The 27820-nt window shown below is 47.4% G+C and overlaps 1 protein-coding gene across 7 annotated transcripts in view; it reads left to right on the forward strand.

The window, feature by feature from the left end:
- PEMT (phosphatidylethanolamine N-methyltransferase) overlaps window positions 1-27820 on the forward strand; it is a 129001-nt gene that overhangs the window by 93337 nt on the left and 7844 nt on the right. For all 7 annotated transcript variants that reach the window (XM_075899750.1, XM_075899752.1, XM_075899751.1 and 4 more), the window contains one exon: window positions 10222-10333. In XM_075899750.1, coding sequence (XP_075755865.1) covers window positions 10222-10333 — 112 coding nt within the window. The remainder of the gene's footprint in view (window positions 1-10221; window positions 10334-27820) is intronic.

A 27820-nucleotide genomic window follows, 5' to 3' on the forward strand; every position in this document is an offset into this window, starting at 1 on the left:
ACTGGCCTGGGACTCGGGAGACTGACCTGGGTTCTAGTCTGTTTGGCCACTGGCCTGCTGGGCAGTGTTCCCTATAAGCTATGCACTTGGGTTGGCCACTTTGGAGAGATTCAAATGCTGTACAGCTGATTAGCAGAGCACCCATAACTGGCAGCATGTGTATCTATTAGTGGTGCACATCTTCACATGCCTCAGTGCATGTAATGACATTTATTCCACAGATAGATGGAAAAAATTAGAGGGAACATTGATGGGTGAGCTTGGACAAGTCACTTCTTCCTATACCTTAGTTTCCCCATCTGTAACATTGTGCTTATCTCCTTCATAATGTGCTTTGAGCTCTCTTGAAGAGCTAGGGTTATTTATTGTTACGTAAAGTTTCTCCACTCCCCTTCCCCCCCCAACAGAAATCTTACCAGATCTGTCCCTGATATTGGCAATATAGTCTGGAATGCTGCAAAAACTGCCCCCATATGGGGTTTTTGCTTCCACTTTTGGCTTAAACCAGGAACTGCAGAAACATCAAAATGTAAAAATCCCAGTTATGAAAAAAACAAACCAAACTTGTTTTGAATCTCAGAACACTCAGGCTGAGATTGGGCAAAGGTTTGGTTGAGTTCTTCATTTTTCCAAATTGGTGCCTGCAAGCCTCAGAATGTCTACTATGCTCGTGTTCATTAAAGGGAGAAACCTGGTGCGGAACAGAGATACAATTATAGAATACTAGGACTGGAAGGGACCTCGAGAGGTCATCGAGTCCAGTCCCCTGCCCTCATGGCAGGACCAAATACTGACTAGACCATCCCTGATAGACATTTATCTAACCTACTCTTAAATATCTCCAGAGATGGAGACTCCACAACCTCCCTGGGCAATTTATTCCAGTGTTTGACTACCCTGACAATTAGGAACTTTTTCCTAATGTCCAACCTAAACCTCTCTTGCTGCAGTTTAAGCCCATTGCTTCTTGTTTTATCCTCAGAGGCCAAGATGAACATGTTTTCTCCCTCCTCCTTATGACACCCTTTTAGAGATCAGAAAACTGCTATCATGTCCCCCCTCAATCTTCTCTTTTCTAAACTAAACAAACCCAATTCCTTCAGCCTTCCCTCACGGTCATGTTCTCTAGACCTTTAATCATTCTTGTTGCTCTTCTCTGAACCCTCTCCAATTTCTCCACATCTTTCTTGAAATGCAGTGCCCAGAACTGAACACAATACTCCAATTGAGCCCTAACCAGTGCATAGTAGAGCGGAAGAATGACTTCTCGTGTCTTGCTCACAACACACCTGTTGTTGCATCCCAGAATCATGTTTGCTTTCTTTGCAACAGCATCACACTGCTGACTCATTCAGCTTGTGGTCCACTATGACCCCTAGATCCCTTTCTGCCGTACTCCTTCCCAGACAGTCGCTTCCCATTCTGTATGTATGAAACTGACTGTTCCTTCTTAAATGGAGTACTTTGCATTTTGTCTTTATTAAACTTCATCCTATTTACCTCAGACCATTTCTCCAATTTGTCCAGCTCATTTTGAATTATAACCCTATCCTCCAGATTAGTCGCAACCCCTCCCAGCTTGGTATCATCTGCAAACTTAATAAGCGTTCTTTCTATACCAATATCTAAATTGTTGATGAAGATATTGAACAGAGACTGTCCCAAAACAGACCCCTGCGGAACCCCACTTGTTATGCCTTTCCAGCAGGTTTGTGAACCATTAATAACTACTCTCTGAATACGGTTATCCAGCCAGTTATGCACCCACCTTATAGTAGCCCCGTCTAAGTTGTATTTGCCTAGTTTATTGATAAGAATATCATGCAAGACCGTATCAAACACCTAAGTATACCACATCCACTGCTTCTCCCTTATCCACAAGACTCATTATCCTAAAGAAAGCTATCAGATTGGTGTGACATGATTTGTTCTTTACAAATCCATTCTGGCTGTTCCCTATCACCTTGCCACTTTCCAAGTGTTTACAGATGATTTCCTTAATTACCTGCTCCATTATCTTCCCTGGCCCAGAAGTTAAACTAACTGGTCTGTAGTTTCCTGGATTGTTCTTATTTCCCTTTTCATAGATGGGCACTAAATTTGCCCTTTTCCAGTCCTCTGGAATCTCTCCTGTCTCCCATGATTTTCCAAAGATGATAGCTAGAGGCTCAGATACCTCCTCTATCAGCTCCTTGAGTATTCTAGGATTCATTTCATCAGGCCCTGGTGACTTACAGGCATCTAACTTTTCTAGGTGATTTGTAACTTGTTCTTTTTTTATTTTACCTTCTAAAACTACCCCCCTTCCCACTAGCATTCACTATGTTAGGCATTCCTACAGACTTCTCGGTGAAGACCGAAACAAAGAAGTCATTGAGCATCTCTGCCATTTCCAAGTTTCCTGTTACTGTTTCTCCCTCCTCACTGACCAGTGGGGCTGCCCTCTCCTTGGTTTTCCTCTTGCTTCTAATGTATTTATAAAAAGTCTTCTTGTTTCACTTTATTCCCGTAGCTAGTTTGAGCTCATTCTGTGCTTTTGCCTTTCTAATCTTGCCCCTGCATTTCTGTGCTGTTTGCCTATATTCATCCTTTGTAATTTGTCCTACTTTCCATTTTTTATATGACTCCTTTTTTATTTTTAGATCATGCAAGATCTCGTGGTTAAGCCAATGTGGTCTTTTGCCATATTTTCTATCTTTCCGACACATTGGAATAACTTGTTTTTTGGGCCCTTAACAATAACCCTTTGAAAAACTGTCAACTCTCCTCAGTTGTTTTTCCCCTCAGTCTCGATTCCCATGGGACCTTACCTATCAGCTCTCTGAGCTTACCAAAATCCGCCTTCCTGAAATCCATTGTCTCTGTTTTGCTGTTCTCCCTTCTACCCTTCCTTAGAATTGTGAACTCTATGATTTCATGATCACTTTCACCCAAGCTGCCTTCCACTTTCAAATTCTCAACCAGTTCCTCCCTATTTGTTAGGATCAAATCTAGAACAGCTTCCCCCCGGTAGTTTTTTCAACCTTCTGAAATAAAAAGTTGTCTCCAATGCAGTCCAAGAACTGATTGGATAGTCTGTGCCCCGCAGTGTTATTTTCCCAACATACGTCTGGATAGTTGAAGTCCCCCATCACCACCAAATCTTGGGCTTTGGATGATTTTGTTAGTTGTTTAAAAAAAGCCTCATCCACTTCTACCACCTGGGTAGGTGGCCTGTAGTAGACTCCTAGCATGACATCACCCTTGTTTTTACTCCCTTTTAGCCTAACCCAGAGACTCTCAACGCTTCTATGTCCTATGTCCATCTCCACTTCACTCCAAGTGTGTTCATTTTTAAAGTATAAGGCAACACCCCCTCCCTTCTTTTCCTGTCTATCCTTCCTGAGTAAGCTGTACCTTTCTATACAAACATTCCAATCATGTATGATGCCAACAATGTCATAATTGTACTTATTCATTAGCACTTCCACTTTTTCCTGTTTAGTTCCCATACTCCTCGCATTTGTATATAGGCATCTAAGATCCTGATTTGACCTTGCCTCCCAGTTTTGCCCTGACCCCCTTTTCTCTCTGCTATTGTAGCCCACGCTCCCTCCCATTTCCGACCCATCTCCCAGGTTTCCATGTTCTCCACTTACCTGTGGGCTTTGCTCACCTGTCCCCGTCGAACCTAGTTTAAAGCCCTCCTCACTAGGTTAGCCAATCTGTGTCCAAATAGGGTCTTCCCCCTCCTCGACAGGTGGACATCATCTCTGTCCAGCAGTCCTTCCTGGAATAGCATACCATGGTCGAGGAAGCCAACGCCCTCCTGGCGCCACCATCTTCGCAACCAGGCATTCACCACAGGATGCACCTGTCTCTCCCCGGGCCCTTACCTTCGACAGTACATGGGGTAGTAGTCAGAAGGCCAGACAATCCTCGACAATGCCTCCGTAACATCTCAGATACAGGCCCCCGGCAGACAACACCTCCCGAGATGAAATGTCAGGGCGACAGATGGGTGCCTCCGTCCCCCTCAGAAGAGAGTCTCCGACCACCACTACCCTACATTTCCTATTCGCAGTGGTGGCAGCAGACCTCCCAGCCTTGGGGGTATGGGACTTCTCCTCCTTGGGTGTAGGGGGTGATTGCTTATCTCCTGTATAAAGAAGAGCATAACGGTTTCCTAGTACCACGGCGGGAGGGTTCGGAGCAGAGGTGGAGCAGTGCCTACTGCCAGAAGTAACCAGCTGCCACTGTCCACCCTGAGCCGTCTCCTCCTCCACCAGTGGTGTATCCACAGTCCTGTGTACCAGGACAGCTACCCCAGCTGTCTCCTCATGAACACGGTCCAGGAATTTCTCATGGATGCGGGTGCTCCTCAACCTAGCCACCTCCTCCTGTAGCTCTGCCACCTGCTGCCTGAGAGATTCCACCAGCAGGCACCTTTTGCACTGTATGATCTCCCCAGCCTGGATATCAATAAGTGGGAATTGCAATCCACAGTCCCTGCAAAACCACACCAGAATCTGGGTAGAGGCATCCTTGCTCAGGTGCTTTGTCTGGCTCTAGAAAACATGAACTATGAAGAAAGACTGAAAGAATTGGGTTTATTTAGTTTGGAAAAGAGAAGACCTAGAGGGGACATGATAGCAGTTCTCAAGTACCTAAAAGGCTGTTTCAAGGAGGAGGGAGAAAAATTGTTCTTCTTGATCTCTGACAATAGGACAAGAAGCAGTCGGTTTAAATTGCATCAAGGGAGATTTAGGTTGGATAGTAGGAAAAACTTCCTAACTGCCCAGGTGGTGAAACAGTGGAATAAATTGCCTAGGGAGGTTGTGGAATCTCTACCACTGGAGATATTTAAGAGCAGGATAGATAGACATCTATCAAGGATGATGTAGATCAGTGGTTGTCAAACTTTTTGGCATCATGCCCCCTTTTCGATTTTTGAAAAACCCTCATTTCCCTTCCCCCACCCCCAAAAATTGCAGCAAAACCTGTTGAGGGGAAAAAAAAAAGGAACTGACTGGGGCAGCAAAACTTGATGGGGGGGGGGGGGAAGGCTGGATTGCCTTGCGTGCCCCCCCCCCCCGGAATTTCTTCAGGCCCCCCCAGTTTGGGAACCCATGTTGTAGATGGTGCTTGGTCCTCCAATGAGGGCAGGAGACTGGACTTGATGACCTCTCAAGGTCCCTTCCAGTTCTAGTGTTCTATGTGGTTGCCTGCATTAATAGAAGCCCAAATGTTCTTTGAAAGGCAACAGTAAACAAACCCATTGCAGGCGCAAATAGATGTGAGTGCGGGTGTAGATCTGGAGAGGTATTACTACCTGATTCAAGGTTAACATAACTAGGCTGTCTAGTTCTTCTTTGTGTGCCTGGTATTTGCCTGTATGTTATTACCTGTGTCACCATAGTGCCCAAAGGTCCCATCTGTAATCAGTACCCCAGGGTGCTGAGTGCTCTACATACATAGCAAGATGGCCCTTGTTGTCTTGCCAGACAAAAGGTGGATATAATTTTTAAGGCCCCAAAAGGAGGCAGCTTTAGAAAAGAGATGACTAAGGGGGGATATGGTAGAGTTCTATACCATCATAAATGCTGTGGAGAAAGTGAATAAGGGAGCGTTATTTACCTTCTTCACATAACACAAGAACCAAGGGTCACCTGATGAAATTAATAGGTAGCAGGTTTAAACCAAACAAAAGGAAGTATTTCTTCACACAATGCTCGGTCAACCAGTGGAACTCCTTGCCAGGGGATGCTGCAATGGTCAAAAGTATAACTGGGTCCAAAAAAGAATGGGATAAGTTCATGGAGGATAGATCCACCAATGGCTATTATCCAGGTTGGTCAGGGACACAAACCCATGCTCTGGATGCCCTAAACCTCCAGTGTCCAGTTCCTGGGACTGGATGACCAGGGATGGATCATTTGATAAGTGCCTATTCTTTTGAAGCCTCTGGCATTGGCTTCTGTCAAAGGCAGGATACTGAGCCAGATAGACTAGTGGTCTGACCCCGGATAGCCATTCTTACGTTCCTGTCTTTTAAAAGCCACACCTGCGGTATTTTTGGCTGCAGGATTTCATCAGTCAGGCTGACCAAAGCAAACGCCAGGTTGTTTTTCCCTAGGGCTTGGCTTGCTTTTGAAGGAAGGTATTCAAGGTATTGTTCCTTTCTGTCTTAATTGTGATAACTTAGGTCAGAGAGCTCACTGAGAAGTGGTGCGGGCCTGAGGAATGTTAATAACTGGCTCTTCAAACTCATGGGGCTGCACGTGTGTTTGTGTGTTTTACTTGGAACAAGGATTTGCAAATTATGCAGAATGCCTCCTTGGAGATCCGTGCACTGCAACCCCCATGAGGCATAACTCCACTGATAAGCCAGTGCCAACAAGATAGGTGCATATTTTTGCCATTGAGCCTTGGAGGAGCAAGCATTGTGCAATGAATGGAAGCGTCGACAGCTAAAGATAGGAAAGAAACAGAAGTATTTGGCACATGGACATGCCCAAAGAAAGCGCAGGAATTGGCCATGAGACTGTCTGTGACAACTGTGTAGCAGGGCATACGGTATCGGTGGTACATAGGGTGAACCCCAGAGCATTTCAGCTCAGTGTATAAAACTGACTTAGAAGATTGCCAAGCAACTAAGAGAACAGCTCAAATGTATAACATTTGTCCCAGGCAATTATCACACGGAGTGGCATATAGCCAAAGCCAGCAAGCCTGCTCTAATTGGGCAGGAGCGGTTGAATCTTGGAAGCAAATGTTTTTGCACTGTGTGAGGCCAAGAAAAGTGCAGTACGGTTCAGGTAATAATAATAAAAATAATAATAATTAATCATCATAATACATGTTGATGGCATGCCCTCCCATAGTGCTTTTGTCTGAGGATCTCTAAGCATTTTGCAAATGTACGTTAATCCCACTGTCCTCTTGGGATGTATGGACGTATTATTGTTATTACTCATCTGGCAAGCCACTTAATCTCTCTGGGCTTTAAAGTTCTTGGAGCGAGTTGGTGACAGTGCTGGGAGTAGAACACACGAATCTTGACTCCCAGGTCTAATCACGCTCCTGCCTTTTTTATTCCAATTAATGATGTTACTTCTCTGCCCTCACGGCCAGCCACAGAAACTTAATTGCTCCTTAATATGCGTATTTGTTTTGCCAATTAAAGCCTTGTAGGAGTGAAATATCTTACTGGATTGGGGTCCTGAATGAGGAGAGAGGTATTAGAACCAACAGGTCCTTGTTCCCGAATTAGATTGATTCCTGCAATACAGACTCCGGGGTGTGCCCGAGGTCAGCTTGTGATCAGACAGTCTACCATGTACTATCCAGCCCTCTCAGGCCTGGTCTGGGAAATTGACCCAAATAGCTCCCCGCCTGGAATTTTGTCAGTGTGCTAATTATTCTGGAATAAAGTAGTTTTTATTCTGGAATAGGATCCACATGGGAAGCTATCCTGCCATAGCTATTCCAGTCAGTTTCCCTGGAACAGACAAGCCCTTTACCCTGAAATCATTCTTTCATTTAGTCCTTCATTCACTCCAAGCAGAGAGCTTGCTGTAGAGCAGGGGTTCCCAACCTGGGGTACACATACCCCCAGGAGGTATGAGAATCTTGTCAAGAGGGTACAGGCTAAATAACTAGATTATCCTAATTGAAATATTCCAAAAGTAGTAGTGTTAGTGAAAAAAATTGTGGATTCTAGAGTCTAGAATTTATTTCCTTTCCTATTGAATAGGGGGTATGGGAAGGTTTACTAAAAGCCAAGGAGGTACGAGGACTGAAAAAGGCTGGGAACCCCTGCTGTAGAGTAACCCATGTGGCAGTCTGCATTTGCCACAAGTTCAGACTTGGATTCTACGTCACTCTTAGTGGAGTACCACTTGGTGGAGGCCAGTAACACTGGATTTCTTTCTAGGATTTTATGTGCTTGAGAGCGTCTATACAAAGGCAGTCCCCAACTTATGAACAGGTTGAATTCCAAAAGTTCATTTGTAAATTGGTTGTTTGGAACTTGGCACGCATTTTCCCATAGAAACAATATTCTAAATGGTAGTTAAGTTCCCAGCCTAGCCCACAAAAGACTATTTCACCTATAATGTAGCTGAAATATCGTATATTTGCAATGAAAAATATTAGAAATAGTTTTTTATTTAACCTTGAGTGCTGGTGTTTGAGGAAAGGCAAGTTTAATTAGAGGACATTGAGAAGGCAGGTGGAAATTCTGAAGGGGATTTCAGGTTATCCCCTGGCTACCGCTGACTCCCCTACACTGGCTCCAGTAGTCAACCCATTGTCCCCTCTCCCCCAGCAGGCTCTGTGTTAGCTCTGACAGTGCTCGCTGCTGGTTGCATCTGATAGCTCTGAAAGACGATCGTCACAGTGACAATCACGTGTAACCATAATAAAGTCCCCCTAAGCTAGTGTGCGGTAGGGAAACCAGTTATATTTGAAACCGAGGCATTATCTGAGCTTAGAGATCAGCATGACACAGTGGGAGAGCGGTGCATGATAGTTATCCCGACCATTAGAGCACCTTGAGATGCTCCTCCAAGAACGATTTTCCAGTTAAGAATTTCTGCTTCCATAGATTCCCTTTCCCATTCAGCTGCTTCAGAACATGCAGTTTTAAAATCAGTGGGCAGTGATGCCTAGGCAATTTCTATAACGGGGGGGTGCTGCGAGCCATTGAACCAAGCTGTAAACCCAGTGGATGGTGGAAACATTTCCCTCTGTATCAGTGGGCCAGAATCCTAGCTGGGTCAGACTTGCATCGGGAGGCGCTGCCCGTTCGGGTGTGAGGCGCTTTCGTGGGGTTGCAGCCAGCGTGGTTTTGGCCCCACGCATCCATTGTGCCGTGGCATGGAACAGTCTGTGGCATATGCTTGAAAGGAAAGCCCTAAGAATGCTGTATTACAGCTCTGATGAAGGACAAAATGGAACCCAGCGTGTTGTGTTTTCTTTGGGAGCATCATGAATAGTAGTGGCTTATGAAAGCGAAAGCTTGCTAAGCCCTAACGAGAGGCTGGTACCATACAGGCTTCCCTGCACTCATGGATAGTCAATACACATCAGGGATTACAGTGATGGGTGGCAATACAGAACCCAAGAGGGAGCCTGAGCTGCAGAAACATCTTGTGTCCTGACCCCGACCACAGTCCTTCCAGTTCCGGTGACTCTCCCGGGCAAATGTAGTCAGCCACGTCTGGTTGTGTGGGGACATTGTGGCAGTTCTCGTCTGAGACCATTTGTAACCAAGTGCTCAGAGGAGAACAGTCAGTCTGTTAATTTTCTGGCATATAAACTGGCAGAAAATAAAATACATTGCAGAGGGTTCTTAATGCATTTTCATACTTATTAGTTACAGCGACTAATTCTAGATGTTATAAAGAGATGAAGTTGAGTGATATAAAAATCACAGACATTGCCGTAACAGAACAGCTCAGTGATCTATCTGGACTTGTTCTTTCTGTCTGTCTATCCATCACACTTCTAAGGTATTTTATCATCACGGTGTCTATGCATGAACAGTGTCTCTGGCAGTGACTAATGCCACCTCCTGCATGGAACTGAAAATTCTCCTAAATTACACGTAATTCTGCACTAGTGGGTCAAGGGGGGCAAGTTCTTCTTGACCTGCAGCTGGTGATCCCTCTGCTGCCTGAAGATTAATTGCTCTTGCAGTTTTCAGCCCATTTAGTGTTACAGCAGATGCTATTCTTAATCCTATAAATGTTGGGTATAATATCAACCTAGAGGTTTTGGTGCTAGCTGCATCCAACTCTCTGTGGCCTCACAAGAGCATGGAAAAGGGATCACAGAGGAAACCACAGCGTCGTCTTCTCCCAAGAACATACCCGCGCAGCAAATAGGGACGAGATTGGCTCTGTCTAGAGTGGAAAATGAAAAACTGGGCAGTGAGCATGCTGGGATAGGGCGGTACAGAATGCAGAGAAGGGGTGTGACAGCAAAGGTTGGGAGCAATTCCAAGGAACTTAGACAAGTGAATAATTCCAAGTAACTTAGACAACTAGAGCCCTGCATGGATACAAAATTTGAGCCGTGGATATCCACATCCATGCCCACGGATGCAGATATAAGTAGATATCTGTGGATTTGCAGGGCCCTAGTAATGACCCCGACTCCCTTGGCCCACTGTTGCCTCACTGTGTCTCTGCATTGTGCTTGATCGGTGTTCAATGAAACTCTCTCTATTGTTCACAGGCGACTACTTTGGCATCCTGAAGGAAGAGAAGGTGACAAGTTTCCCATTTAATGTAATGGACAATCCCATGTACTGGGGCAGCACTGCCTGCTATCTAGGCTGGTCCATCATGTGAGTACAGCTCTGGGCAGGCCTGGGCCACATATGCTGGTCACTCATTGTTCCCTAGAGTCAATGGCCATGTTCGCGGTGTCTGAGGGCCGATCTGGTGACATGCTGGCCGGGTGAGCTGGGAAGGGCATTTGCCCCTTTGTGGGATCTGGCCCATAAGTGCCACTAGGTGGCTATATGCTGCTTGGAGTGTAGGTGAAATTCTGCCTTGCCACTGATACTGGGGAAGGATGGGAGGACTGGAGCCTCTGTCACCCTGGCCAGAAGCAGGGAAGGGCTGGGAAGTCCACTGCATCAATGCCCCACACGTTACATCCTTGGAGTTCCAAGCTGTCAAACCTAGATGATGTAGGAGGCAGCAAGCAGTAGCGAGGCCTGCAGCATGGTCCTCTGAAAAACCATGAGGAGACTTGCCTGGAGCCCCCCTGGCTTGCACTGTGGAACGGACAGCAGCGTTTCTACCAGGCGTACCACTGGACTATCTCAGGAGACGGAAAACTCCTATAGGGTGGGGCTGTCCTGTAGGCAGCTCTAGGCATTGTGGCCCACCCCTAGGGGGAGACATGAGCACTCAGGTGAGGCGGGTGCATTGCATATGCAAGTAGTGGAACTAATTACTGATCCGGTTTTGTGGAGAGATGTGGAGGTGCCTCATTAATGTTACTCCCAACATCTTGTAGAGGTGGCAACGGTAAAAACTTACAATGGAAGTTATCTAAATGGTCTGAACTTGGGGGTGATCTGGCAGTGAAAGGAAAGTGCCATGCACCCTAGCTACGTTCACAAAAATCACTCCCAGCCCTCGGGTATATTTAGCTCCACATTCCAGAAAGACGAAACCTTGGCATCTGATCTTCTGCAGCGCGGAGTCCTTTGGCAGATGCTGCAGCATGGAAAAAAAATCAACATTTAGGGCCAAATTTATTCCTGGTGTAGCTTCACAATCGCCAAGCGATGGACAGAGAATCCGTCTGGTCCAATAATTATTTGCCTTCAGAAAAAGACTGGAGGACTGTGGGAACCTTGCAAGAACAGATTCCTTGAGGGCATATCAAAGTTTTAATAGACTGATCAGGAGGAAAAAAGGAAGAATTTGTATTCTGGCAATTCATGAGCAATATGCTCTAGGTTGGAAGTGGTTTTCATGTGATATCGTGTTTAATTTTAAAAACGAGTTGTCTTTTTTGGCACCTTAGAGACTAAAAAAAATATATAGTGGGCAAAACCCACTTCATTAGATGAGCTGGAGTGGAAAATTTAGTTGCCCAGTAACACACAACAAGATTACATTGGGAACTTGGATCCATACAACATTACAAGGCATTTTCTTGTTTGTTACTGTACTCACCACACAGGAGTACTACACAACAGAAACTGGGGTGATATTATGATTATATGAAGCCCTGTTTCTTCATTTTCTGCCTTTAATGTATATTGCACTGGCATCACTGAGACACAAGTCTTCTCCCCTCTCTACAGTGTGCTCCTTATTGTACGTTCTACACTTAGACTGCCCGTTGATGTCAGGGAGAACTCTGCCCAGATGGGCTGATCCCACTCCTGTTGAAATGGATGGGAGCTGGTTTGGGCTTCTAGAGTGAAGATGGTCAGTGGGGTCTCCCTCCGCAGGTGATGCTGTGGGAATGTGGCTGAGAGCTCCGTATACGGCAGGGGTGTCCAAACTTTTTTCAAAGAGGGCCAGATTTGATGAAGTGAACATGCGTGAGAGTCGACCATTTTGCCTAACATTCTTTGAACCATTAAAATTAAATGCAAATTAACTATTTTATGCAAAGTTTATTGCAAACGGCATACTTTTCATTTCGTCACATGGATGACAAATCTAAACAGGTGTTAAATCACTTTGCCTTTCATATCTGAAGGCCAGATGAAAAAAAAATCCAGGAAGCTGAAATATTTGTCAGGAACATTGTAAAGTACATTACATATTATTGGTAATAAAGGTTGTCTGTCAACTTTTAAGTTCAAAAAATATGAACAGGAACATAACACCAAGTATACATGTTGTGTCCAAATATATTTATAACTGATTTAGACCAAATGACATTAACTGAGATTTTACAATGTATTCATCTCAATACATATGGATTCGTTGGGGGCCATAAAAGATAGATATTGCCAAATTACCTGTGGGGCCGTATTAAACCGGAACACGGGCCGCAATTGGCCCGCGGGCCGGACTTTGGACATGCCTGGTATACGGGATCAGCACACATAATGCAGTGGAAATGATGTTGGCAAGAGCTCACAGTGGGGACCGGTGCAGGAGGTGTCACCCTGGTAGGTGCTCCTATAGCAGGAGACAATCCAGGAGGCCACTGATGGGGGCAGCACATGCAAAGGATGGAAGGGAGAGCCATGTGGCTGAGTCGGGAGGAGAACTCAGCTCTATGAGTTGTAAAGAGTCTTTTTTTAAATCAGCTGCAACATTTCCTAGTCTCTTCGGAAATGAATCCGGCTTTGCAGAACGACTGCAGCCCCAGCACCATCTCCAGGGTCCCCTGTCAGAAGCAGAGAGCAGTCTCGTGTTTTCTGTATGTTGCTTAGCTTGTGTCTCGACACTATAGACCCCAATTCTCTAGTTACGTAAATGCTTCAGTTAGGCAGCATGAGCAGTCCCCTGCTAAGTGAAATGGTCTGAAGTAAACAGGATGAAGTTTAATGAAGACAAATGCAAAGTGCTCTACTTGGGAAGGAACGATCAGTTTCACACATACAGAATGGGAAGCGACTGTCTGGGAAGGAGTACGGCAGAAAGGGATCTAGGGGTTATCGTGGACCACAAGCTGAATATGAGTCAGCAGTGTGATGCTATTGCAAAAAAAGCAAACATGATTCTGGGATGCATTAACAGGAGTGTTGTGAGCAAGACATGAGAAGTCATTATTCCGCTCTACTCTGCGCTGATTAGGCCTCAGTTGGAGGAGGTGAAAGAAAGAGGTGAAGAAATTGGAGAAGGTCCAGAGAAGAGCAACAAGAACGATTAAAGGTCTAGAGAACAACCTATGGAGGAATACTGAAAGAACTGGGCTTGTTTAGTTTGGAAAAGAGAAGATTGAGAGGGGACATAATAGCGGTTTTCAGGTATTTAAAAGGGTGTCACAAGGAGGAGGGAGAAAACTTGTTCTTCCTGGCCTCTGAGGATAGAACAAGAAGCAATGGGCTTAAACTGCAGCAAGGGAGGTTTAGTTGGATATTAGGAAAAAGTTCCTAACTGTCAGGGTAGTCAAACACTGGAATAAATTGCCCAGGGAGGTTGTGGAATCCCCATCTCTGGAGATATTTAAGAGTAAGTTAGATAAATGTCTATCAGGAATGGTTTAGACAGTATTTGGTCCTGCCATGAGAGCAGGGGACTGGACACAATGACCTCTCGAGATCTCTTCCAGTCCTAGTATTCTATGATTCTAAGTGATAGCCGCAGTTTGTGAGAGGGCTGTGTGAAAAAGCTGCCGCTATACAGGCAGTCCCCGACTTACGCGGATCCGACTTATGTCGGATCCGCACTTACGAACGGGGTTTTCTCGCCCCGGAGGTCGGGGCGAGAAAGCCCCGTTCGTAAGCTGCTCCGGTGCCCCTGGTCTGCTGGAGACCGTCTCCAGCAGACCAGGGGCACCGGGCGGGTTCCCGCGCTTCTGAGGCTTTGCCAGAGCAAAGCCTCAGAAACGCGGGGAACCGCCGCTGCTGCCACTTCAGTCTGGGTGCCTGTGGTCTGCTAGGGACCGTCCCCAGCAGACCACAGGCACCCGGACTGAAGCTGCAGCCGGGTCCCGCGCCTCTGAGGCTTTGCCAGAGCAAAACCTCAGAGGCGCGGCACCCCGCTGCCGCTGCGGCTCTGCTCCCCGTGTCCCTGGTCTGCTGGGGGGGGGGGCGCAGCTAGTGGGGCCCCAGCAGACCAGGATTTTGTTTTGGACTCTGGAGCAGAGCAGCTGGGCCGCTGCCGATTGGTCCTGCAGCGCCGCTCTGGGCACTACTGGACCAACCCGGCAGCACCCCAGCTGCTCTGCCCCAGGACCTGATTCAGCCGCTGCTGGTCAGTTTCAGCAGCGGCTGAATCAGGACGCCTGGGGCAGAGCAGATGGGGTGCTGCTGGGTTGGTCCAGTAGCACCGAGCGCAACCCAGTAGCGCCCCAGCTGTTCTGCCCCAGGCGTCCCAAGTCAGCTTCTGCTGAAACTGACCAGCGCTGACTACAGGAAGCCCCAGGCAGAGTTGCTCTGCCCCGGGCTTCCTGGAATCAGCTGCTGATCAGTTTCAGCAGCAGCTGACTTGGGGACGCCTGGGGTTCTTAAGTTGATTCTGTATGTAAGTCAGAACTGGCGGTCAGTTTCAGCAGTGTCTGAATCTGGACGCCAGTTCCGACTTACATACAGATTCAACTTAAGAACAAACCTACAGTCCCTATCTTGTACGTAACCCGGGGACTGCCTGTATATGATGTATTTGGGGAGGAAGGAATGAAAATAATTGCTTTTTGTGTGTGTCAGGCCTTCAGAATCTGAGTGTTATTAAGGGCAGAGGGAGACCCCCTAAAAATATTCTGTAGTGGTTAATTATCCCATTGTATGTTCTTGAAAAGGTAGCCCAGCAGATCCTGAAGGCTAAGGGCTGGATCGTACATGCAGAGTGCGTCACGTAGGACAGACTGTTTATGAGTGCCAGAGTTGTGTCTGGTTTTACGAGGTGTGTAGTGAGTGAAGGTCCATGCCTCTTCCAGTCCTTAATTCCTCTTCAATTCCTTAATTCCGAGAAAGCGACAGTACCCGGTCGTATGACGCATCCTCTCCTCCCACTTGCCTTCTCAGTTACAATTTCTGCTCTTTTAATTAGCCGCTAAATGGGAATGATGAGCTCCTGATGCTTTGCAATGCTTCTCCAGAAAATAAAGATGGATAAGGCACCAGAGCTAGGAAGTGTATCCTAGCCGAGTAAATGGAAGCAGGCACAGGACAGAGTGCTGTGGGTGGAGGCTTTTAAAGCTGGCACCTGGAATCTCTCTGAAGGCTAGGAAAATGGCAGACGAGATCCGCATAGATCCAAAGAGGAGCCTAGCAAGGTGGCAGCAGTTACTAGGCCTGTTAGTGGGGCGCGTGCTAAATTATGTCTCCCAATCAAATGGAAACCATTTCAGAGGAACGTGGAGGCGTGAGCCGTCAGTTAACCCAATGGACTCCTCGGGGCATTTGAAGTCCAAATAGAATTAACACTCCAAAGAGGCAGGATGACAGGCCCCGTGTCCCTTTCTGTGCTTGTTGAGGATTTAGTGGATGATTTCAAAGCAGCTTCAGATCTGTAGTGCTCTGTGTAAGCAAAATGCACATGCCTGCCAGGTAGGGTGCCCAGACAGTGTGAAAAATGAAGGGATGCAGGATAATAGACATGTATATAAGACAAAGCCCCGAATATTTGGACTGTCTCTCTAAAATCAGGACATCTGGTCAAGTTAGAATCCTAGGGTTAGACGAGACCTCAGGATTGAGTCCAACCCCCTGCCCAAAGCAGGACCGACCCCAACTCAATCATCCCAGCCAGGGCTTTGTCAAGCCGGGGCTTAAAAACCTATAGGGATGGAGATTCCACCCCCTCCCTAGAGAACCCAACCCAGCGCTTCCCCACCATCCTAGGGAAATCGTTTTTCCTAATAGCCAACCTCGACCTCCCCCTCTGCAGCTTGAGCCCATTGCTCCTCGTTCTGTCATCACTGAGAACAGCCTCTCCCCATCCTCTTTGGAACCTCCCTTCAGGAAGTTGAAGGCTGCCATCAAATTACCATCAGGCTGTTTGAAATGCAGCCATCTGATGTGCACATGCATGTGAAAGACTTTGCACGTACAAATGGGTACACATGAATAACTTGCTTGCAGAAGTGGAGCACCTGGGGAGATTTGGCCCTTTGAGTACCAATGAAACAAAACTTTGCAGAAAACTGAAGGATGAGGGCAAAACGCACTGTATAAGCATCACCTCTATTTTGTGCTGGTTATGGTGTCTCTGAAAACGTACAAACCCACTGCATGAAATACAGCTGTCTTCAACATAGGAAGGGTTAGGGTTATCCTCTGTCTTTTTTTACGTATGCAGACTAGGCCATCTTTGAATTGTTCTCCTTTATGACCTCCGTTCAAGGTGTTGAGGTATCAGGTTGCTATGCAAGAGGAGCAGTGCTTAGAGGGCAAATGAAGAGCAGGGCTCCATTGTATGAGGGACTGTACTGAGTCAGACCAAGGCCTGATCCCCAAAAGCTTTCAATCTAAATTAACACAACCTGCAAAGAGTGGGAGGTGGAAACAGGCAAAGAGAAGACCGGTGATTCCCCAAGATCCTGCCGCAGAGCTGGAAAGAGAGACCTCCCCTCTCCGCCCCCCAAATCTTCCGAATCCCGGTCAGAGCCCCAGTCGCTGTACTATACTGCCTCTCTGAGCTCGCTCTTCAATTGCAGTGCAAACCGACTTTCCCTGGGGTGTGGAAATTGGGCTCTGTGACATGGAGCCGGGCAGGAGCTGATTTCCCCTCCTGCAAATGAATTTGTTATTTCTAAACTTTTTCCTCTTCCACGTTGGGGCAAAACTGAGGCATCCGGACATTTTCCATGGAGAGAGACACCCTAGAACCCGCTGTTTATTCGGTCACTCACCTGAATGATGGGACACCTGCTCTTGAACCTGGAGCTTCCTGTACCAAACAAGTGCCCTAACACTGGGCTATTGGCTGATCTGGGGTTTGGACTAGAAATACCATTTTGGACTCCCAAAAACTCATACAGTCCTGCACCAAGGTTTGGTTTGGACAAACTGGCCTTTTCCAGCACCCGTTTCGTCAAAAAAAAAATCTCACCAGCTCTACTTGGACTCCTTAGCCGGCCTGCTGAGATGGGTAATTGTTGGCATTTCGTTCCCTCTCTCTCAGGCAGAGGTTTGGGTTGAGAGTAGTTACTGGCCTCATTTTTCTAAACACATTCTCTTGCCAGCCAGGCTATAGGCACTACAGTAAAACACTGTTTCTCCTCCCTTCTCCTCCGCCCAGCTTGGGGCAATGTAGGTTATTATGGGCACTGGCAGCATGGGCAGAAGGACCAGACAAGATTAGTTGGTCTGTCCAATCTTGCGTTGCTCTAGCAGAGTTCAGCGATACAAGAGGTAGAGGCTGATTTTCCCTGGGTCCCTAAGCAGACATGACCGGCATGTGGCTGAACCGGGCTGTTTTCACATGAACATAGACCGCAGTGCCTGGAGGTAGAACTCTCACTTCAGTCCCAGTTACAAAAGATTGGAGGCCAGCCAGCAGTTGCTCCCCCTCTCTACAAAACTAGTTAAAGAAAACTAGCAGCAGCCAGCCAGTTCTCCATAAGAGGGGGCTCTGTGGCCTTTCTTTGGGGAGAATAGAATGCACAGTGCACAGGGTCTGTCCGGGGTTGTACATGGTATCGGAGTGCCACGGCTGTTCTGTTTGCATACCGTCTGGATAGCCTCCATGTACGGCTAATACATACAGGCCACTGTTAACCCTACAGAACTGCAGGGAAGTCTCTGTTCCTGCACGGTGTTGCAGCTATCACAAACTTTACTGCCCTCTGGACCGCTCCGCCCAGCCTTCCTCCTGGAATAATGGGTCTCGTTCGGGAGACAGCTGAAACTCAGCATGAGGAAAGGGGTCAGCATCTGGCCCAGACTTTCTGAATTCAGCCACTGGGGCAACAGGTGTTAAGTTTTCCCTGAAAGAGCAGTAGGACGGGGAGGAAGCCAGCCAGGATTGCATGGGGAAGCTAGTTCTCTGATTTGCCACGTGTTCACAGAGCTGAGTGTGAGGCTGTTCAGTGTCTTTTTGCCTAAATGAGGGGTAGGGAACCTCTAGGCCCACAAACAAGTGAGAAACAAAAACAAAACAACCTCTCCCCTCCTCCCCCCCATGGCCTGGCCTCTTGGACTCCAGCTATGGGGAAGAGAGGGGCGCTGAATCTCAGGGCTTCCCCCCCTCCCCCGACTAGATTAACTCCTTTGGGGACTTGGGGCTAGTAGATGTTGTGGGGCACCTCTAGACTGTGGGGGGGGGAGGTTGAGGGGTTTGTGTAGGGTCTGGGCAGGAGGTAGGGTGCAGGAGTGGTCTGGGTCTGAGGACGCAGGGGCTGGGTAGGAGGCTGGGAGCAGGAGGGAGGCAGGCGATTGGGGTGCTTAATTGGCGCAGCTCCCGAGGGCACAGGTGGCACCTCACTGCTCTCTGCTTGCAGGCACCGCCCCCCAACACTCCCATGGGTCGCAATTCTTGGCCAGTGGGAGCGACAGTGTTGGAGCCTGCAAGCAAGCACAAGGGCAGAACTTCCCTCCTCTGCCATTCCCCCAGCTGGCGGGGAGGGGGAACAGCATCACCACCTCCTCCCAACGGCTGCTCGTAGGAGTGGGAGGGGGAACCGAGCCTCACTGGCCAGATCAAGGCAAGCCGTGGGTCAGATCTGGCCTGTGGACCATCCCTGGCCTAAGCCCTCTGGTTTACAGGGGGATCAGTGTCTCTCAGTCTGTTACTACAGCTTTGGGCACTGCTATTACTGCTGGGAAGGATACTCAGAGGATATTCCTTACTAGTGTTCCTACTTCCAGAGGCCACTGTTCCCCTGGAAAAAGAAAGCCTGGGATTATCTCGATTTGCTGAAAGCGCGAAGCCATGCCATGTGTCGGGCAGGCATGAACCATTAATTGCTCAGAAGTAGCAAGAAGCAGTCCGAGAAAAGCTGCTTTTCCACTAGAAACAGAAACGTGTTGCTCCACTGATTGGCTTCTTTCCCAAACCAGCTCTTTTCCCCCGTTAGCTCAGCAAGATCAAAATTAGGTCCAGCCCATGAGAAATAGCAGCAAGTTTGAATTTCAAACTCTGATTTTTTGCTCCTTTAATGTTCATGCTGTCTGCTTGGAGCTTGCTTATACCTTCCTGTCAGCTGCTAATGTGTCTTTCTCATTAGATAGCAGGCTGGAGTTCTCTGTATCTATGCGCTGAGGTAGGGGTGTGAATCCTCTGCTCATGGACCACTACTCGCGCTAGTGGGCATTGAGCTAATGCAAGTATAAATAGCAGCGTAGCACAGTAGCACGAAGAACAGACGTGGAGGCATGTCTGAGCTGTGCTGAGTTCTTACCCACTGGCTTCTGATAGGTTATTATTTCTATTACACACCTAACAGCCCAGCAGACTGAAATCCTTATCACAGGCACAATAGGCTAGAGGTCTCAGAGGGGAAGCCATGTTAGACAGTATCTGCAAAAACAACAACGAGTCCAATGGCATCTTAAACATTCACAGATTTATTTGGGCATAAGTGGGTGTGTTGTGAGCAAGACACAAGAAGTCATTCTTCCATCCTATGCTGCACTGATTAGGCCTTAGTTGGAGTATTGTGTCCAGTTCTGGGTGCCACATTTCAAGAAAGAGGTGGAGAAATTGGAGAAAGTCCAGAGGAGAGCAACAAGAATGATTAAAGGTCTAGAGAACAACCTATGAAGGAATGCTGAAAGAACTGGACTTGTTTAGTTTGGAAAAGAGAAGATTGAGAGGGGACATAATAGCGGTTTTCAGGTATCTAAAAGGATGTCACAAGGAGGAGGGAGAAAACTTATTCTTCCTGGCCTCTGAGGATAGAACAAAAAGCAATGGGGCTTAAACTGCAGCAAGGGAGGTTTAGTTGGATATTAGGAAAAAGTTTCTAACTGTCAGGGTGGTTAAACACTGGAATAAATTACCTAGGGAGGTTGTGGAATCCCCATCTCTGGAGATATTTAAGATTAGGTTAGATAAATGTCTATCAGAGATGGTCTAGACCAAGGGTTCTTCACCTTTTTACCTTCACACCTCCCCCTGAAAGTGAACTTCATGTTCTCACCCCCCTGGGAGCCATTTTGTGCACAGCCTAGCCCCGCCCCGTCACCTGACAGGAAGCTAAGGGGCGTGGCTAGGACTATAAGAACTCTGCCAGGGAGCTCAGTCAGGGCCTAGCCTCTTAGGGAGACAGAGGTCTGTCCAGAGCTCCTGGCCGATGAGGCTGAGATCTGGACATGAGCTATGTCATGTGTTATGAGCTTTTTACTTTGAACCTTTTCCTAACAAATTTACTTAATATTTGAAGATGAAAGTCGGCAATGCTCGCGTACTGTTATTGTAGTGTATCGTCACATAGGCCTGATTGATTCACCCTGCTATTGTAGTGTGCCGATCTCTAGAAGTTAATAAGAAATTAATGTTTATCATTTTAATTCATACTATTAATTATAAAGAAATCTAAACTTTAGAATTTTATCCAGTGAAAAGGCAATTGCGATAAATTTTCTGGGAGGCACCTCTCACTTCCCCTGTATCCCCTTCACACCTCCCCTGGGGAGGCGCACCTCACTGGTTAAAAACCTCTGGTCTAGACAGTACTGGGTCCTGCCATGAGGGCAGGGGACTGGACTCGATGACCTCTCGAGATCCCTTCCAGTCCTAGTATTCTATGATTCTATGAAATGACTGATTGCACAGTTTGCTGGCTGCTCAAAAAAAAAAAAAATCAAAGGGGAAAAATGATTTTAGAAAATGATTTTAGATTGACCTCCCACCAGCAAAAATTATCAATTTTTCTCTGCAAACTGTGTGTGGTGGAAGAAGGAGGGAATCAGTGTCAAACAGATCGTTTTTTCCAACCCAAAATGAAACATTTTATTTTCAAATTTAACTGTTTTTTGAAGCAAAAGGATATTTCAAATACAAAAATTGAAACATTTGGTTCACAAATGTCAGAATGAAAAGTTGCTTAGATGTTGAAGGATTTTTGCTTGTTTGGTTAATTAGGGCTGGGGTGAGGGGTTATTGAAACAATTTGTCAAATTCGACACACATTTGCAAAATCTTTCAGTAGACCCCAATCTGCATTTTTCAGGTAGTGCGGGAGGGGAGTGTAATCTGACAAGTTTTGCCTCCTCTGCAATAGATTGACTAGCAGCATCTGCTTGATTGAATTTTTCTTTTAAGCATTGGGTCAGTTAGCTTTCTTTCTAAAGTTGCTCAAAAAATCGAGTCTAGCTATTGCTGATAAACAGTAACTCAAGTAAATTGGGTTGGCACAGCCTAGCCTAGGGACTCAACGCAAGTGACAACCCCCCATTACAAAAGCCATGGTTATGCTAAAGCCAGAATGCTTCATTAATGCTAATTCATGCTCTTACCTATATTTGTAGCATCTTACCCTTTTACCACATACGTCTGTGAAGTTTTCAGTAGGAACTGTGTAACTTCCCCTTTGTAACTTGAAGCTATTTAGGGAATGCTCTGTGTATCCTTTGAATGAAAATGATTTAACACATAGTAATAAGCTGCATAAATCAGTACTGGCACTGCACCTGAATGATCCAATTAGAGCTCTCCCTGTCAATGCATGATCATGCAAATTTGTTCTCTCTGATATGAATCAATAAAGAAATCTGAGCAAGCATGTATTAATATGGGGTTAAGGCATAGAGAAGCTGCTACATAATCCTAATGGGGGGAATATCATAATAGTATATGGGATAAGACTGTTGACCTGTGGAAATCAATCGATAACTCTAGCAGTCAGGAGAGGGCTAGACCTGAGTGAGACTTGATCATAGCCCAGTGCATTACAAGGGTTTGTAGTCAAAATCTCCAGATCCTCTTGGAAGGAGGCAATTCTGGGGACAGGGCTAGGAACAGAGAGCTTGTCTACAGGAACATGTAGGTTGCAGCAAGACGGGGTGTGAATCAGCTATCCGTGTGGACCCTGCTAACGTGCATTAAGGGTTTGCCAATGTGCTTTGATTTTGTCTTCTTTGAAACGGGACTAGATCACCGCACGTTAAGGAACGTGGAATGCACATCAGCAGCGTGCCCATGGACAGTTAGCGTGTGGCTGGGCAGAGCAAGATAGTCACACTCCAGCTTGCCACGGGCAAAATGTTCCTGTAGACAAACCCCGATCCTCCTGGCAGGTCCTGCTGACCAATCTGGAAGTGGCATTGACTGTTAAATACCAAAAGGGTGTCTGTCCAGCCTGCCCTCCCACTAGAATTTAAGGTCATCGTTATCAATTTAGTCCTGAATCTGTGTGACTGCTGGAGCTGCAGCCATGTTCCCAGCCAGGGAGTCAGATGCCATGGTGAGGGGCATGGTATGAAAGCCCATATAGTCAGGTAGTGAGGTCTTGGGAAGCCCCATATTTTGGGTGGGTGTCAGCTTTCTGCACTTAACTCTGCCCTGTTCCTCTTTGCCCTGTTCCTCCTAGCCTCACTCTTCCCAGTCACCTCCTTAACTGGCTGCGGTCTTCACCTCCATCAGGGGGCTGCAACTGTCTCCCCTCCTCAGAGGCCAAAAGCCCTCTTTCCCCTCCCCATACCACCACTGTCTGTGGTGAGGTTTGTCTCTGTCCCAGTTCAATAAATGAACCTGCGGTTTTGCTATGGCAGAGACTGGTGCTTTTCATAGATTTTAAGGCCAGAAGGGATCATTGTGCTGTGTCTACACTCGGAGCACTTGACCTGTAGAGGAGCACCACCGGACTGGCCTGGTAAAGCCCTCCTAGGGTGGACACAGTCCCCCCCCACCCACAAATGAAACAAGCTAAGCTGGCAAATGACTGACCCTATCCATGGGACTTTTTCCAACACAGCTATGTCAGTCCGAGATCACGGCTCTTCACGCCTCGGCTGACCCAGCTAGACTGTCATGACAACATAGCCTACATCTGACCTCTTGCATAACACAGACCTTCCTGGACAGGCAGACTTATTTCTGGGCATGATGAAAGAAGTGTGCACACCCTAGCTCACTGGTGAGTCAGTGTGTGTCACCAGCACCCCTTGTACCTGATTGGCAGCGGATACAAGTCTGTGAAACATGGCCTCTTAAACTCAAGCTATATAGCAAGTTAGGCTTTTAGCTCTGGATGTCCCTATGTAGTGAGTCAGTAGGACCGCCTGCTGACCCAGAAGGGGAAGTCCTCAATAAGAACCCTTGGTGGGTGGTACCTGAGACACCCAGCCCCTCCCACAGGAAGCGGAAGGGTGGGGCTGGGACTATAAGAACAGAGCTGAAAAGCTCAGTTGGAGCTCAGCGGGTGAACAGGCCAGACACCCTCCCCAGAAGAAAGGGCCAATGGTCAGCCCCCCACAGGGACGACTGGATAGGACCTCCGGGACTGCTGCCTGACCCTGGGGATGGACCACAGCCTCACCAAATTCCCTCGAGCACTGAGGCACGGCCGAGCGGACCAAAGCAAACACCCGGCTTGGGGGCCACGACTGCATTGCCAGAACCTCATTAGGACCTAGTGCTGGCCCGTGGACACCCTGCCAGCACTGGAGGACCCTAAGACACCACCGGCCAGCCAGGTAGGACCCCAGGGGGAATTAGGGAGTGGCCCAGGGAAAGCTGACATCCCGTCGGCTGATGAGATGGAGGTCGGGTAGGCAGCGCTTTGCGGCTGGGACTCCCGCTGACCCACCGACCCAGTCAGCGAATTGTGGCTTGGATCCCCGCCGACTGACTGGCCACCTGTGCTGCCACTACTAGGGCCCTGGGCTGGGACATGGTGGAGTAGGGAGGGCCTACATCCCCACCCGCCACCCCATCACTTGGGAGAAACTCCCTGCGCTTGTTGGTTCTCCGCTGAGCTAGGAGAGCCGACTCTCAACTCGGCCCGCAACCAGGCCTGAGCAATCAGACTATTAGAAACTTTGTATATATTTGCCGCCTTGCCCTGACCCAGGGCCATGGCCGGTCAGACTACTATAGACTTTGTGTAGGTTTGCAGCCCTCCCTGACCACAGGCCGGGGCCACCCTGACTGTCTCAGACTCTAGGAGTGGCTGCCAGTAGTGAGTCAGTAGGGCCGCCTGCTGACCTGGACGGGTACATCCTGGTTCAATCCCTGATCTGTTGGCCAAGAGAACAGCTGTCATGTTGACGTCCCTGCCTGGCTACCCCTGTGTCTTGCACCAAAATCTCCGTGTGATCCTGGATGGCCCCTCCGTCTCTGTCAGCCTCTGGGAGCACAGTCTTTCTGCAGATTGTGTGCACGAGCGCCTGCCAGGCAAACTGCTTTCGTGACTTTTTTCTTTAATTAACAAGAAAAGAGCGATTGCCACTTGTCTGCACACTCAACAGAGAGGAAAATAGATTCAAGGCTAGAAATGACTAAACTACACTTGTAACACCTGATTTCTTCAGCCTTGAATGGCAGGCAGGGGACAGAGGCTGCTTGACTGTCCATAATGCCGGTTTTAGAGGCTGCTGTGGGTCACAGTTGTCATTCCCATTGGACAGTGTCTAATGTGAGATGGAAAAGCAGGGGGGGGGGGGGAGGAATATTCAGAGTTCTTCTCCACTTAGATTTTGAGTCATCTTCTGCCTGAACACTAGAGGATTCTCTGATTCAAAAATAGTACCATGCCCCGTGTGGTGTCTTTCTCCGGGGAGAAGAAATGGGACCCAACTCTCACAACCACAAAGAAGTTTTTTGATGGATGCAACAGCTCTTTTATTCCCAGACTGGACACCAAGCCTGTGATTTTTTTTTTCAAAATGTGGGGAGGGCCTGAAGTTAGCCCACTAAATCCACATTTCAGCACCCGAATTAGTGGTTTGATCATGAATAGGGCCATGCACCCAGCTGTTGCTCCTGTAAGTGATTTAGGTGCCTCATTAGAGTCTTGGGAGCCTAACATTAGTCACCCTAGTTTGAAAATCTTGGCCAGCCTACGCTGCCGAGTGTTACCATGCTGAGGGTATGTCGACGCTGCCGTCAGAAGCGTGACCACAGCACGTGAGCCTTGTGCATCTGTGAATATCTGCTTTATATCCGCAGGTATCTGCATTGGCGGATGTCAGTGCAGATATCTGTGGCTTGTTTTTGCAGATATAGATGCGGATACACGTTTTGTATCTGCACAGGGCTCTACATGTAGGCATCCCCAAGATAGTTTTGATCTAGCTAGCTGTGAAGTTGTGGCAGTGTGGGATGTACAAGCCCACCCAGGACCCTGGATTTATATACGAGGCGCTTAGTCCATGTTCGCACCTGTGATCTTGCAGCTGCATGTCTGCCACTATTCAAGTGTGCTAGATCTCAGTTAGCTTGGACAGATCTGCACGTGCTGCAGTGTAGATATATCTGTAGGGTGAAATCCCGCCTCCCCGGAAGTCGTCAGTAAACTCCCATGGATTTCAAAAGGCCTGGCACTTCATCCATTGTTTCCGTAAGACCTGGGTTCAAGTCAGAAACAGTCCCAGGCTGGACTGCTGCAGTTCTCTGCATGCAGTGAAATCTTTTCTGGATCAGGAGGCTAATGGACTATTTCAGTGCGTGCACTCTTGCCTCTGTCACTGAATCCAATATAAAAACAAATCTCCTCCCCGCCCCAATCACAGGCTGGGTGTCTGATGTTCCCAGCTTTGCTCATTTGAATTGCATGTGACCATGTGCATCTCTACAATCTGATATTACTCACTGGATAGTAGCAGGTGCGACTATGTACGTCATTCATTCATTTCTCTTTGCACGGTGACCTATTTCTGAAGGACAAAGCTCGGCTTGGGCTGGAAGGGGGAAATTGACTGTGTTCTCCTTTTAATTCAGACACTTCTGAACACCTGTAAGCACACACACAGTCATTGCTCAGTCCCCATTCACTAAATATATCTCACGACAAGAAACCAAAGCTGGCAACAGCCGTGAACGGCAATCGTGTTGGTTCTAGAAGGAGCAGCATGCCCAGTAGGAGCGGAGCTTTCTAGAGCAGGCAACCCCCATAAAATTAATGTGAACTAAAAGTTCAGAACATTGGCATTGGTGCTGGGCGATCACCTGACTTGAGACATTTATTTTTGGAAGAGCTTGTGGAAGACTCAGGTTAAGCTTTGGAGCAGACCTCAGGTCCCATAAAGCATCGTCGCTGGGTTGATCGTCGGCGATGCTGTCACTAGCTTATACCAGCTGATTATCTGGCCTTTTCAATGTCTGCTGCCCTCCTTTCCTGCCTTCCTGGCTGTTAGTCACCGCTTTTGGATCCCTGATGGGACTGCAGGGTATCTTATTTGATTTTCACGTGGTCACAAAAGCATGCTAGGCGCTTCACGGACAAGTCAGAAGTCGAGGTCCCTGCCATGAAGAGCTTGCAATCTGCCAGGGTCAACTCTCTCAACCTGTAAGGATTCTCATGCAGTTTATATGGGTGGTGACGCTGTGTCTCTAAGCTCTCCTCTGTCCTCCGATTTATGTGATTTAACAGCTAGAAAGCTCATGATTCACTGCTGCCTCTCCAGTAAAATATATCAACCTGTATTTGATTTAATGGATTTAACAGGTTGAAACTCTTGGCTTGGAAACTCATCTGGCTGTAGTTGTGCCTATATGATGCATTTGGAGGGGCATAAGAAAGAAGCGGTGGTCAGTGGATATAGCAAAGCTAACTGGTCCCCTTGTAAAGCCTGCTTTAACTTGAAGAAGCAATGGAACAACGCTGGTTGACTGATCTGTCTCCATTGAAATAGATTTTGAAGTAGCCTGTTTACAACTCCCTGCCCCATTGGCACCCCCAGCTGTTATCAAACTAAGATTGCCAGTTGCTAGGAGGTGGGGTGATTCATGATGCAGTGGTTGTAATGAAAGAAGAGCTGAATCCCACACCATGATGTTGGATCCCAGAAGAATATGATGGCCCATTTTGGCAGGGCAGATAGGAGCAGCTCGAATCTTAACCGTACTGGGCTTTCTTTCATCGGGGGTTTTGGGGTATGCTGCCTGTTTGAAAATCCTCAGAACCACAGCATCTTTAAGCACTCCCCCACATCTGCACGCAGACAAGATGTGACAATAGACCCCCGATGTGACTGACTAAGGATTGAGATTATAAAAATAAAAAAGGTCACGAAATGTAACATCTCCGAATTAGAACGGCTGGCTCTAGTGTGATTGCAGTGCTGTATGAGTGGCGAATAGCTTTTCAAGAGCAGAGGATAAAATCCTTTTTAGAGACTGTCTGAGTGCCAGAGAGAGGTTTTTCAAATTGCTCCACCATGGGATTACAGAGGTGATGCTATGCACCACATCTTCCTTTGTGTTCTTCTTACCACTGCAAAGCGATTTCCTGTAGGGCATCAGAAGGTGAAGAGATATCGACTTGTTCATCATCTCTCTCACTTTCCTTATGCGGTTTCTTCCCCCACCCTCCAAATCAGGAAAAATGCCCCGTACAATTGGTCATTTGTAAGACTGGTGTTCATAAAATCAAGATTCCACTCTCTTGTATTTATGAGCATTGGCAGTGGCACCTAGACTGAGATCAGAGCTGTTTCGAGTTGGGGGCTGTACAGACACGTAATGAGAGACAGTCCCTGTCCTGAAAAGTGTACAATCTAAATGGGCAAGGCTGAGGCACAGAGCGTTGATGGACAGGAATTTCAAAGGTGCCCAAGTGATTTAGGAACACCGCTCCCTTT

The sequence above is a fragment of the Pelodiscus sinensis genome, chromosome 16 (assembly GCF_049634645.1).
Source record: "Pelodiscus sinensis isolate JC-2024 chromosome 16, ASM4963464v1, whole genome shotgun sequence".
NCBI lineage: Eukaryota > Metazoa > Chordata > Testudines > Trionychidae > Pelodiscus > Pelodiscus sinensis.